Genomic DNA, 14,616 nt, shown 5'->3' on the forward strand with positions numbered 1-14,616 from the left:
CTTGCTGTGATTTCTGTCATAGAATGTTCTGCCTATGTTTTCCTCTAAGAGTTTGATAGTGTCTGGCCTTACATTTAGGTCTTGAATCCATTTTGAGTTTATTTTTGTGTATGGTGTTAGCGAGTGTTCTAATTTCATTCTTTTACATGTAGCTGTCCAGTTTTCCCAGCACCACTTATTGAAGAGGCTGTCTGTACAGTGTTATTTTGATGGCACAAAAATTAAATGTAACATCCAAAATTCCTGACTTGCTTAGGCAGTGGTGGAACATTTCAGCAATATTCCAGAGTAGAGTTCAGTGGAAAAGGGAGCTTTAACTTCTTTGTTCTGTTGATTCATATTTTAAACAAATGCACACCCCTCTGGGCACTACACTATTTAGTGTGTTTTGTCATACCCTAAGCACCCACTGTACTGTTTTCCACAATGATATTTTCAGAGAGACTGTTGGTCTGCACAGAGTATTCTCACAGTTAACTCCTAATGCTTAGGAGTTTCTTTCTTCCATCCCTGGCCTCCATTATTTATTGACTTACATTTGAAATGGCTAAATTAAGCAGAATGGACAAAGTCTTAGGAGTTAAATGAACATGATTAAAGGAGAAAGGGTTTGAAAGTGCTTGGTGTAGAACAGGAAACAAAAGCTCTTTGAAAGTTAAGTTTGGTGAATACTTAAACCATGCTGACCTTCTCAGTAAATGGAACCCTGCCTCTTTGTCTTGGTTGAACATGATAAGTGTAAAAATTAAATGTCAAGTAAACCTTGTTTCATATACAAAGAAGAGTAGATAGACACAATGCCTGGTTTCATTCTGAATTTATTTGCTCATGGGAGAGCAAATTTTAAAGTTGGGGTAAATATCCTAACCAATATAATCTAACTTAGAGGTTTCCTCTATTTAAGTGATTTAGCAGACTATTTAAGTGATTCTTAAAAATCTAAATTATGGATTCCTTTAAAATGCAGTCTGGGTCTCCCCCCAAATGTTGCCCATTAGAAGTTGTTGGTAGAGGACTTGCTTTGAAGAATGGATTAAACGATTAGCATACCAATGATCTGTATGGAAAGATGTGCCGAAAGTACCATTGTTGGTTTATAATTAATTTAATTGCCTAATCTAACATCTTATCATACATAGAATAAAGGTAAGCTGCCACCTAAATGACCACAAATATAATTAATGGGGCCTAAGAGCAGGGGCCCTTTCTGTATTAGTCACTTTTTAACCCCAACATTTAGCTCAGTTCCTGGTACCTCATAGAATCAACAAATATTAGTTGAATTTATAAACTGTACTGTAGGATAAAATATATGGGAAATAAGAGGCTTGGAAGTAGTTTCAGGTTTAATAATAGATTATTTGCATTGGCTTGTTTGTAGAGATTTTTACATGTTTATTTCTACCTTACTAAACTTCCCTTTCTTCCTATATCTAGCTTGCAGTGATACATATAACATTATAAAAATGGATTTTTAACGAAAGAGTTAGAGACATTATTCTTAACATCTATTATGCTTAAAGAAGGAGAAACTTCCTTAAAATGGTGTCTCATTTAAGAAACAGCTTAGTGTTTATAACCTACTCTAATAGCTTGAGAGCAAAATGCTTTTAATATCGACATGCAAATCTCCAGAGAAAGAAAAAGAAGAGCTTGGAGCTGAGATGCAAAGAATTCTGTACCTCTGTTGGAAACTAAGAAAAAGAAGAGGGTTGCTAATCATTCCAGAAAGCATGGTCAGCCCAGACCTCAGGGGTTAATTGTAGCCTTAGGAAAAAAAAAAATGGTGGTCCAGCTATTAGGTTGAGGTACTAGTTTCTAGATCAGTGTTAAAAGGTATTTTTTTTTTTTAAGAAGGCATAATCATGGCTCCCATACAAATATAAAATAAACATGTGTTAAAATTTTTATTTAACTCATTAATTAATGAGGGACCCTGTAAGATGTTACAATGCTTCAAGAAAGAATTCAAAGAACCAAATATAGATTGATGGATGGGTGGATGGATGGATGGATGGATGGATGGATAGATAGATAGACAGACATATGGAATACTGAAATGAATTTACAAACAGATATAAAATAGTTCTGCCCATTGGATAATAATAATCCTTTACATTGCACCGCAGCCCCCATAAACACAGGGGACCCAGAATGATGTACTAGACAATGTCTTGCTTACCAGAAAACAACATCCAACTAGATACCTTTTGGTTCACCTTAAAATCTTTACATTTTTGTTTCCTACTTTAGTCTCAACTATGCAAAGGGTGTGGTTGGCTATTCAGAACGTTTTAGAAGCAAAGGACGTACTGTTATCTGAACATAAGAAAACTAAGTAAATTTAGACATTTAGAGGCAGAAAGAGGAAGCAAACGCCGGAGTAACCATTTAATTCTTGAGATTCTGACTGAGAGGGGGAGATTTGGTTCAGAATTGTAACATATCGGTTTAGTAAGACAATAGTTAACCTGATAATGTGTAGGAAATCAGATCACTATGCAAGTGTTCTTGATTCTTCATACTACAAAACATTTATTCAACATGTACTTTAAAATTTCATCTTTCGTATAATGATTCAGTACCCTCTCAGAGATTTTTCCTAATAAAAGCTATTTTTAACTTAAAATTTCCATTGGCCATATTATGGCAGAGTAAGGTTGCAGTTGAAGAGAAGTAGCATACTGATTCCTTAATAAGGGAAGATTCAACACTCAACTCCCTCACCCCCTACTCTTCTCAATTCTCCCCAATCTCATCACAGAATTACTACAATAAATTACAAGCTAACATCACTCAAAAGGGAGTGCCCTACAGTTTTCTTTACTTAATATGATGCAAATATATGGTGTTACTGGCTATATTGTTAAAAGTTATAGTCTCAACATACCCAATTTACAGGTGACACAAAACTCTGGTCTATCTGTAGAGAAGTAATATTTAAGAACAAGAAGCCTACAAACAAGAAGAAAAGAGGGAGTATTTTTTTTCCTTTTTCCTTAGAAAAAGATCTTGGATCACTGTGTATATTGGTTGTTTTAGCTGTTGTCTGTAAATATAGTGGTTTGCTTGGAAATTGGACATGTTTCCTAATGGAACATTTGAGATATTTAAGAAGACAGAGATAAAGGATGTTGAATTTTGACACTTTTCCCTAATGACTTCCCAGAAAGATACAGAGAAAGAATGTTATCTATCAAGAGTCTTGTTGCACAGCGTACTTGGTTTAGCAAAGTTCTTGTGATTAGTCTACTTTGATTTTGGGGGGGATGAGGGGGCACTTAGAAAGGCAATGGCAACATCTGCATTTTAATAGAAACTTTAAAAGACACATTTGAAAACAGATCATCCAAACACTAATCTAAACAAATGCACAAGTAGAAAACAAAAACTTTCTTAATATTTTTAGGAGTATTTTTGAAATAACTTGGGATTTGGTAGACCATCAAATATGGATATTTTAAAAAGGTCGAACTGGAAATTTTTCATATGACTTATAAACCATTAAAATAATTGACTTACATGTATGTGATTTGATAGAAACATAAATTTGTTTCCATGACGTCTTGTTTTAAGGAGGATCATTTATGAAAGTCAGCCCTCTAAGGTTCAGGAATTATTCAAAGTAACAACACTCTGCGTTTGTTTTCTTTTACCCCACAAAGAACTGGACTGAGATCAACAGCTTATTTTAGCAGGCCAAAAAAAATACGTGTAGCTTTGTTTACAGTATTATGTGTGTGGCTTTAAATGCAAAACTCAGCATGTTTCAAATGAACAAGCCTGTCTTCATGTGACCACCATAGGATGACCATAACCTCGATTTAAGGGGTAAAATATGAAGAACTTTAAAAATACATATATATTTGTGCAATGTATAGTTCAATGACAGTAATATAATGTTGAATTTATAAAAGTTACCTTGCTTTTACATTATTAAACTTTTGAAAAATCATACTCTTTTAAACCGCACAATTTTTCTATTCAATGAAATGTTTTAAGGATGAATTTTATTACCTATTTCACTTTTTAAAATCACAAAACACTAGTTGATTTCTGCTCTGTAACAGGTTCTTTCTTTTAAGTTATAGTTTGGGTAGTTTCTGCATGTAAAGTTAATATATTATTAAAGGAAAAGTACAAAATGAAGTAAAAAGGAGACATTTATAAAACTCTGTTGGTAAGTACATCAGATCTGTACTTACCATGAAAAAGCAGTCATTTTGTAGAATTTTATATCTCAATTGAAATTAAAATATCTCAGTTGCTGAGGAATCATAAATAATATGTCTTTATTTTGACAGAGGATTAACAATAAATGTTTAGGGATCATTTTTAGAATGTGAATTAAACGCTATACCTTAGAAGTATATTGCTGATATTTTTCTAGTGACACTATTATTTATAATGGAATAGCATTTTAAAAGCAATCTACAATAAATCCCCTAAACTAAAACTTTGTCTATGTCATCTAAAAGAGGGAAAAAAAATTAGAAAAAGAGAAGAGAGTCACAAAGTGAAAAGAATCTACCAATAGAAAAATTAAAAAGTAGTTATTATACAGTATTAATCTCCAACCTTATGATTTTTGAGCTAAATTAAATGTTATACCCATTTAATTTACTTTAAAAAATAATCTTCTTACAACTTTATTGCTTTTAAGCCACGGTCATTACTTTTATGACCTGAAGTACATGTGTCAGGCATATCAACCAATTGACACACATCCTCTTTTAAAGGTAGAAAAAAAAAAATGACTATTAAATTGTAATACTTTGTTCTCTCTCTCCTCCTCTTTCTATTTTTTTTTTTGTTTTTTGTTTTCATTTTTGGATGGTTGGTGATTTGTTTGCCTCTCCTGGTTCCTGTTGATCAGTGGTGTTTGGCCAGTTTGTATTTTTCCAGACATCACTCCACGATGTTGTTGAGGTGTATGATGGGCCAACTCAGCAATCTTCTCTGTTATCTTCCCTCTCAGGATCCCATTCAGGTATCCTTTAATAGAACTGCCATGCATCAGTTATTGATTAAAGACTGATTTTGATTGGTATTGTAGTGAAAGTTGAGATTTATGTCATCCATATTAGCAATAAACTGAAAATAGAATCATTCTTTATTTTTAAAAAAAGAATAGAAACACAAGAATAATTCAAATTCTTGAGAAAAGTATAACCAACTATTTTCTGGGATTGTAATCAAGTAAATATAGTACTTAGTCACTTAGTCTGTAGTGTTTAATGTAATATTTAAAGATTCTTTACAGAATGAGGCAATATTATCAAAATGTAATAAAAACCTTCCAGTAAAAAGGTTGCAATTGAAGCTGAACCCAAAGAAAATATATTGTCAGTGGTAGGATATATTAAAGTAATTTAATAGAACATAGATTGACGTTTTCAAATGACAGTGTAAATTAATATAATTTGTTAGGTTTACTTGAATGAAATTATTTATGATATCTTAGTGTTTGTTTTGTTGAGTAGGAGAATCACTTCCACTGAGTTCAGGTAATCAGATCACAATTCGATTTACTTCAATTGGACCAATAACAGCTAAGGGATTTCACTTTGTTTATCAAGGTAAGTGACCGTGTAGCATAGAAACACACTAAGGAATGATGTCAATTTCCATGCTATGTCCAGAGTTATTGAATGATGAGATCCTCATAACCATAAAGGAGAGATAAAAGTTGCATGTTTTTTTAAAAACAGTTTTGCCCTGTCCCCTCCCCCATTATTAGAGCACTATTATTTTGACCAAAGTCAAAAAAGACCTATTGCTTCCATCATCATTCTCAAGTTAGCTGCATGCTTTTCCTTCCTCCCAACATACTGTTTTCAAAACATCTGGTGTGTTTTTTTTGACAGTGCTTCACTCTACATATTCTATTTCCTCAGAGTCTAGCACTCTAAATTAAAAATATACAAACATTTTGTGCTGATGTACTTAGACATGCCAAGGAAATCATTACTCCATTCTAAAATTTTAGTTTCTCATTCTCTTAGGAGAATTCAAACTTTCTTCATGACTATTAAATGTTTTTGTGCAATTCAAAGTCAGTTTACATAGCTTTTTTTGTCACCTTTTATAGGCAAACTTCCACATTATATAAAACTAAATTAAGACCTATCATCTGAATATTTTGTTTGAATTATGTATGATCTTGTAGTTGTTATTCTCAAATGTATCTTGAACTTTATTCCTAATAAATTTATAAACATTAGTGGTTTGATATTCTTATTAAACCCTCTTATTCCAATTATAATATTGGCTATAATATTATACTGTTTCATTCTTAATAGTATTCCCTCTGTAAACAATTTGTGGTATTATAAATTTTAAAAGGCACTCTAACAAATGAAGTTATTTTCACTCAAGTCACATATGAGGAATCTGTCTATTTGGAATTCATCCTATCATTTTTTGGGCTGTTATCAAATTCCTTAATCCCATCTGTATGTGTTTTAAAAAGAAAAAACATCCTGTTATCATTCTATTTTACTTACTCAAAAAAAAGTCACAATTGAAGGACATACCTATAAAGCCTAAAAGCAATTTCAAATTTGATATTGTATGATTATTAAAATAAAACTTCTATTGTTGTTAATCTGTCTGACTTCTGTTTAGCCTGAATGTATTGCCTTCATCAATAACAAACATATTTTGAACAACCAAGTTTATGAACATGCTATGAAATTAATCAAGTGCTGTGTTTGCTTTTTTAAATCTATGTTTTTAGGGACCAAATACTGTAAAAAAAAAAACTTGACATTACCTTATGTAACCTGACACCTGTTTTTTGTAAGCTTGGTATTCCATTTTAAAAAGAAAAAAAAGATGTATCTCTTTGCTATCATTCCATAAATTGAAATATCTTACTCAAGCTACATTTTTATATTGATAAGAGTGTGGTCAAACAAAAAAACAGAAAAAAAACCTTAACCAATGTTGTTTAAGGGATCAAAAGTGAAATGTTTTTAAATAAAAAATCTTAATGACAATAGCAATATTTATTCATTTTGAATTGTATTTCATTATGTATAAACTTTTATAAGTGTATTCAAATTGTTAACTAAAGTTCAAGTTGGTGAAGATTTCTTTGAAATCTGTTTGCATAGTTTCATTTTGAAATCTCTATTTCTTTACCAAATATGAAATTAAAGTCAACAATTATTTGTACGCAGCTGTTCCTAGAACAAGTTCCACACAATGCAGTTCTGTGCCTGAACCAAGGTTTGGAAGAAGGATTGGCAATGAATTTGCAGTTGGTTCATTGGTTCTTTTTGAATGTAATCCTGGATATATTCTCCATGGATCCTTTGCAATTAGGTGTGATACAGTGCCAAATTCTTTGGCCCAATGGAATGATTCCTTACCTACCTGTATTGGTAAGTTTATAAATTTGTATGCTTTGTGATTGTACGTATTGTATATCAAAATTAGCTATCATGCATCTTTCAACATTTGTTTCAAATATAATAGTTTTACATTAATTTAAAACAATTTATTAGTTATGATGTATCTAAATATGCAAATTAGAGTGGCTATTTGATGCAATTGAGATGAAATGCAATCAATGAAAATATACATACATATTTCCAATAACACAGAATTGGAATGCTATTAATATGGAATTATTATGTGCTACCATCCTTTGAAATAAATATTATTTTTCATTTTTAAAAGTTTATGCAAAGATACCTATGCCAATATGTAAGGAATTTACCTATCTTTTAAGGATCACAGAAGCTGATTTTTCTGGACATATTTTATCATCAAAAAAATTAGAAAATATACATTAGTAAATAAATGTTTTTTCTCTTCTCTATAAATTATATGTATGTATAAAAATATAAAATAAGAATTTTTCCCAGTCTTTCACAAATATAAGTGGGAACACTTTGAATGAGTAGATGGCGTAAGGTTAGCCAGAAATCTCATTATTTCAAACTATATTTTTGTAATGTTGTACCCAATTTATATTGATAAATAAAATAAACAGTTTATAAACTTAGCCCTGCTAAGTTATTTGAAGCAGATTAAAACATTTTCTAAACTATAAAAATGGTTTAGAATCTTATCATATTTCAGGATCATTACAATGACTTTTGGATCTTGTAGAATTCCATGGATGTGGAAAATGTAGACTGCTGGGAAGTTTCTTTCTTCTTTGTTCCAAGAGCATATCTGGAAATTAAAAAATTTAATTATATAGTATTAAACTAAAAGAAGAGTAGTAAAGCTTAATCTCAGGTTAAGAAATAGTTCTAATGAGTTCTTTCTCATTAAAGTTTTATTGGTATGTGATTTGGAAAATGAGAGGAAGGTTTTTTAAAATAAAAGGTAAGCAAAATTTTGTCTTTATTTTAATAATCTCAATACTCCACTTTTTGATAGAGAAGACATGAGTGTGCATATAAACAATATAACATATACATTTATAAATATATAAAATCTATTTTTAATAACACTTCTTGCCATACCTGAAAAGAAATAACGTGCCAATAGTTTTTATTTTTAACATTTTAAAACACATTTTACCATATTTTAACACAGATTAGTACAATGTTAATTCATATTTAATTAGAATAAAATATATTCTAAATTGATTTTAATCGAAATTATATGGAACGTGCACTCATTACTGAGGAAGGAGTAAAGATAAGGTCTGGTGATATGCATTCATCGAACACGTACTTTGTATAGGACATAACTGCTCTAAATCTTTTACCATTCAAATCAGGACATTATTAATAATTGTGCTGAGAAAATGGTACAAGTTGGGACTATCATAAATAAAAAGGAAGGATGGATGGTCACTTATCTCTGTAGGAACTTGATATCACCACTTCCCAAAAGAGATATACCTAGCATAATTTACAGTGTTTTTCTTACAACCAGTATTTTAGTTCTTCCTGCTACAATAAATGGAATGTGAACTATTCTTTTATTATTCTTTTGTTTGTTGAAAACTCCCTACAAAAAATAATTTAAAACACTGGAAAGCTGTAAATGACTCTTCAACTTTCTCGTCCTTCAGCTAAATAACCAGTTTCTAATATGATTACCACTTACTTAATGCTTCCTATTTGCCAGGTTTCATGCTGAGTAATATAAATACATATTTAATTAAATCCTCACAGCAAATCTATGGAGAAGTTACTCTCAGAATTTACAGATGAATAAGCTGAGTCTTAGAGAAGTAAAACAGTTTTCTTTTAAAGTGACATAACTTAATAAGCAGTAAAGTAGGGGCAGGATTTGAAAATAAGGTTTTCTGACTCCAAACCTCAATGTACATTATAGAAGACTGCTTTTCTTTATGTTTTGGCTGGTAAGCTAATTTCCTAATTGGAATTCTATATCTTATTTATAATGTGGAATTTCTTAACCTGTTCAAGTATACTTTGGACAATCAACAAGTAAAGGAGAATAAATCATCTGGACTTGATGTTCCTCCTGTTTTGCACCTAGCATAGAGCTATGGTTAACGGAACAAAGAAATCTTCTTCTTTACATACTTCTATACTCTCATAAAAGAAAATAATGTTCTTCCTTAGGAACCACAATATATGTTGACTGCATACTCTTATAAAATACTAATAAATAAATTATTCTGAAGGACCATGAGCTGAGAGAAATGTTCCTATATGTCTAGGCCAAAATTAGTCATACAACATGTATAAATCAGAAATTACATTGCTTTAAGTCAGTTTAATAATTGAAGAAAGACACATGATAATAAATCTCTTTAGCCTCACAATAAGTTTTTAAATATTTCTCTCTAAATATCAGGAATCAGTCATTATTTCTCCCTCACTTTTCCCAGTAATTATTTACATAATTTCTGTGTCACTTTTAGTTTCTTTATGTACATACTGATAGAAAATATTAATACCATATAATGGAAGATAACTGGATAAGTAGCTGTCTTCATTTAATTTCATATATACGATGAAAATTCCCTCAAGATAATTATAAAAGTAGAGTGATATGATGACTTATGGAAAGGCATAAACTAGCTCATTAATCTTTAAATATTATTGAAAACATTAATCTATTCAGAGTGTTCAAAGAATCTACATATGCAAAGCAGTGAAATGTAAATCCATGAATTACTCATTAAAGTTCTGTTTATGTATTTATCTCGTTAATGTACTAATTAATGGAGAAAAGTTGTAAAGAATCATATAAAACTGAATAAGTCCTTATAAGTGGGAATTGTAGTAGGTTCTCAGCATAAGGGTTAATTAAGTCTTGGGTAGTAGTATTAGGCTTTGACTTTAACATGAAATTGTGGTGATCCTGGAAATTTTACATAATCTCTGATTCTCAATTCCCATATCAATAAAACAGGAAAGTTATAGGTTTATTGTGGCTATTAGATGTTTTAAAGCCTTGGCATAGTTCTTGGAATCATCTAAGTACTCAAAACTTAAGTTGTTTTTGTGCTTGCCAAATTCTCCACCATAAAATCAGAAGATAAGACTTCAGTTCTCAAGGTATTAGATCTAAGATAAAAAATTTATATGCAGTGCTGATAAAGGATTTGATATTACTCATTTTCATTTGTTGATATGTTGTTTTAATAACACTTTAAAGTTATTATATGTAAAAATTATCTTCCACCAAAGATTTTTGCATCTTGGAAAGGGCTAAAAGCATGGACTTCTGTTATTCTTTCTAATTCTAATAATTTAGAGTTCCTTGAAGGCAAGATTTTTCTTTCAATTAAAATTTTCAGAAAGGCTTTGGGGAAATGTAATGACAATTTTCTAGAGGATAATAGTACTTATTTATTAGAATATGCTGTTTAGGGGGATTGTGAAATTTCTTTCCATCGATTTATAAATTTAAGGACAATTGGTTAAAAAGGAACAGAGTTCTAACAATAGGCATATATTCATGATTTGGTTTGTTTTCAGTGTTTGTAAGGGTCTAAAATAAAAATAAACTTAAAATTAAAATAATGATTACTATAATTCTAATTGGTTGTAAAAATATATGTTTAATCAAGGTGTGCACTCTGCATTTTCTTCTGACCCTAAAATATTCAAACATTACATTATCCAAAAAATATATATTTTCTTTTGTCCATGAAGGTATGAGGATGAGACAAGAGTTAGAAAGAGGAAAGAGATAAAAGGGAGAAATGAGCTGACATTAAAGAAAAAAAAAAGAAACATGAAAGAACAGTTTAAAAGGGGAAAGAGAAAAATAGAATATTCTGTGAGATGGAGAGTAGAGAATAAGAACTTTACACTGTAAACATAAACCATTTTTGTTTAAAGCAGAAGAAAACCCCTATTCTACATGATTATTACAAAGCTTTTTCATATGTCATATGTGTCAGTTGACTAATCCTAGTGTTTTTGCCATAGGAGATAAAAATCCATGTAAAGAAAGGGAAGCTCAGGCCATTTGATTATAGATTCGTTTCAGCAAGGACCGGCACTCCTACTAGGCATTAAAGCCTTTGAAAGACTTTGAGACCATGCTATGGCTGACATTCAACTTCAGGAGTAAATGCTAGTGGACTGTCCCTAGCATGGATTCAGCCTCACTTTTTACTTTTAAGGGCAAAAGATGATGGACTCAGGAGCCACTACACCACCTTTGTCAAAAGCCCATCTATCTGCAGGTCCCTGCAGGCTTTTTAAGAAACATGTCACTGCATCTACGGAGAGTCTTTAAACATAAAACATACTACTTCTTATATTCCTGTTGCACTGGTTTGAAAGCGCATACTTAGAGATAGAAGAAAACTGTATCAGATGACTTCTGTTTCCTGCCAAGATCACACAAAAAGGATATATTACCTTATGCCGCTTAAAAAATAATGTATACTTTGTAGAACAGGTGTAAATCCAGAAAATCGAATATATAACAGAAGGACATATGGGATTTGTGTGAGACAAGAAATAGATTCTAAATGACACTCAGATGATAGCTCAGTTTAGGTTTTACCATTTGGTCCCACTGCTAATCTTTACCTAAATGAAAATATACTTTGCATTTCTATTTTTAACTATAAATATTTTTAGTTTCAAATGTTATGAATAAAAATGATTATGCTTTTAAGTGTTCAAAAAATTCAAAAAAAGGAAAAGGCTTGATGTCTTAAAAATTCAAATATGAGAGTCAAGTGCAGAGTTATCTTAGGTTGATATCAAAGAATTATCTTTAATTTGTGTTCATTTTCAATATTTGTTATCTGGATAAAATTTTAACTGCTTCAGGGCCTTTGAACTTTCTATTTTTTCGCCTTGGAACATGCATCCCCAAAATACCTTTTGGGCTTACTGCATTGCTTCATTCAAGTTTTCACCTGACTGTCTTCCTTGGCCATCCTATCTAAAATAATTTTCTGCTACTCATCCTCCATTCGTTCTCTATACCCTTATCCTGCCTTTTTATTTTCTTTACAGCAACCACTCACCAGATTATATATAGTTTGTTTATTTTCCTAATCTTTCTTGCCCTCCTCTCCCTGCCACTGTATTCTGTTTTTTGCTCAACAAAAAGAAGACCTGACATACAAGAAGTGTTCAGTAAACATTTGTTCAATGAATGGATTTTAGCAAATAAGTGTGATAATTTCATGAATTTTTGTAGCGGTAGAACAACTGGCCAACTTCCCAAGTCCAGGGTCCATGCATTTTTAACTTCAGTCTTTCGCTGCATGGTGATGCTCTTGCTCACTTTGCTTGCTTAGACCTTTACAAGCCATCTTGAAGCCACAAGACCTTTTTGAGAATCGATAGGAAAGATGCATAGGTAGATTTACATATTGCATGGTTAATTTTATTCTTAGAAAGAACAAATTCTCTATTTATACTTTGCAGTTTAGATATAATCTTTGACAGTCTATTTAGGGTATTATACACAATGATTTTATTTTCTCTGCCTTCACTAGTTCAATGCATACTCAGTTAACACCTTAAACCAAGTGAGAATCCAATTGAAACCAAAAGAAAACAGTGCCCTACATTTCTAGTGATTTCCACCTCAGTTGTAATTGTTTCATTTTCACAGTTCTTATTACTGCTATCAACACTTTCATTTTTTTCTGTCATAGTAGAACAGAATACAATGTTGAGTAATTTTGCAAAAAAATCGACATACTAAAATTAAACTATTGGCTTGAAAGCAGCCCCATTAGACATGATGTGCAAGTTGTACTTATAGTTAAAATGGTCAATACTAAGTTAGGGAATCCACAAATTTAAGTAACCTGCATAAGAAAACAATATTTAATAATCTTGTACAAATCTGTCATATCAAGTCATTCTTAGGTAAATTACAATAAAGTACAATAATATTTTTATAAGAACATTGGACTTAGAACAGAAGTAAACTTGAAAAAGTTGCGGAAGACTGAGTTTTATCTTCCAAATTTGACCTTGTTACACTTCAGATTTCTTAAAATTTTTAGTCTCTTAAAATCCCAAACTCTCGTCCCTCTGAGACTCTGTGATAACACCCTGTAGCCACTAATAGCTCTGACAATATGTGGCCTTAGACATAAGTACTTCTGTTAATGGTGGTATCTTTTGAGAAGCCCCTGAACCTGCCACTTACCCCCCCCGCCACCTTAGGCAGAAGTCTTTAATTAGCTGCTTATCCCATCACCCTTATCAGGCTTTGTTTTTGCAAGTCCTTTAGAGAACCAGAGAGAATCATTTTTACTTGTATTGGCTCCATGGCAACCCATGTCTGTGCCATCTTTTCTCAGAGTGGGAAAGAAATAGATGAAAAAATATATACAATATCTGAATCCTCATTCATTGATTCATTTATTCACCCATCCATTCAACCATGAAAAACTTATTAAATATAATAATGAATAGCATTTACTAGCATTTGTATGAAGTGCTATTAAGCATTATCTCATTTAATATTGACACCAATGCCAGGAGTAAGATAAGAATACTATTTCTCTTTTATAGATAGTAAAACCCCTATGGTTTAGAAACAAAAGAATAATTAATATTTGAACCCAGGTTGCTTGATTCTAAAGTCTGTTCTCTTAATCTATATGTTATGTTGTATAATACTGATTAGAAGGGAAATTTATAATACATCCTTTTTAAAATAGAAAAGAAATGTTAGGCTAAGTAATATACATGGGAAGTAAAACTTTGTAAAACACTATTATGTGGTAATGCATATCTGGGAATACTTTTATAATGTAATATTTTGTTGGTAAAAATAAAAATGATTGAAGTAGAATTAAATATGGTTTGTTTAGGAAAATACTGGGAGAAAGGAATGATGCAGGAATGGTAAAGAGGTAACTTGTAATCACAAGATATATACAGATATACAACCAGTCACTCAATAATTTATTTAACGAGCACTTATTTAGTGCTTACCAAGTGTCAGGTCCCTTTCTAGGCACTGGCAACATAGCTTTGAATCAGAAGATAAGATCTCTGCCCTTATGGAGTTTACATTTTGTTCAGGTAGTGGTAAATACTATGGAGAAAAGTAAAGCAGAGGTTAAAGATTGGAGGAAGACATCCAGGGCATGCTGCTATTTTATATTCAAATGAGGTGATGAAGGGGGCTGGGAGGTATATAAATAAAAGTCAAGGAGGTAAGCACATGTATAGA

General features: G+C 31.4%; 1 protein-coding gene across 3 annotated transcripts in view; it reads left to right on the forward strand.

Annotated features, from left to right (window-relative positions):
* Positions 1–14,616, forward strand: part of CSMD3 (CUB and Sushi multiple domains 3) — a 1,196,954-nt gene that overhangs the window by 1,014,918 nt on the left and 167,420 nt on the right. For 2 of the 3 annotated variants that reach the window (XM_036830958.1, XM_036830959.1), the window contains 3 exons: positions 4,877–4,990; positions 5,484–5,579; positions 7,185–7,388. In XM_036830958.1, coding sequence (XP_036686853.1) covers positions 4,877–4,990; positions 5,484–5,579; positions 7,185–7,388 — 414 coding nt within the window. The remainder of the gene's footprint in view (positions 1–4,876; positions 4,991–5,483; positions 5,580–7,184; positions 7,389–14,616) is intronic. The other variant, XM_036830960.1, reaches the window with a different exon arrangement.

This window comes from Balaenoptera musculus, chromosome 17, assembly GCF_009873245.2.
Source record: "Balaenoptera musculus isolate JJ_BM4_2016_0621 chromosome 17, mBalMus1.pri.v3, whole genome shotgun sequence".
In the NCBI taxonomy this organism is placed as follows: domain Eukaryota; kingdom Metazoa; phylum Chordata; class Mammalia; order Artiodactyla; family Balaenopteridae; genus Balaenoptera; species Balaenoptera musculus.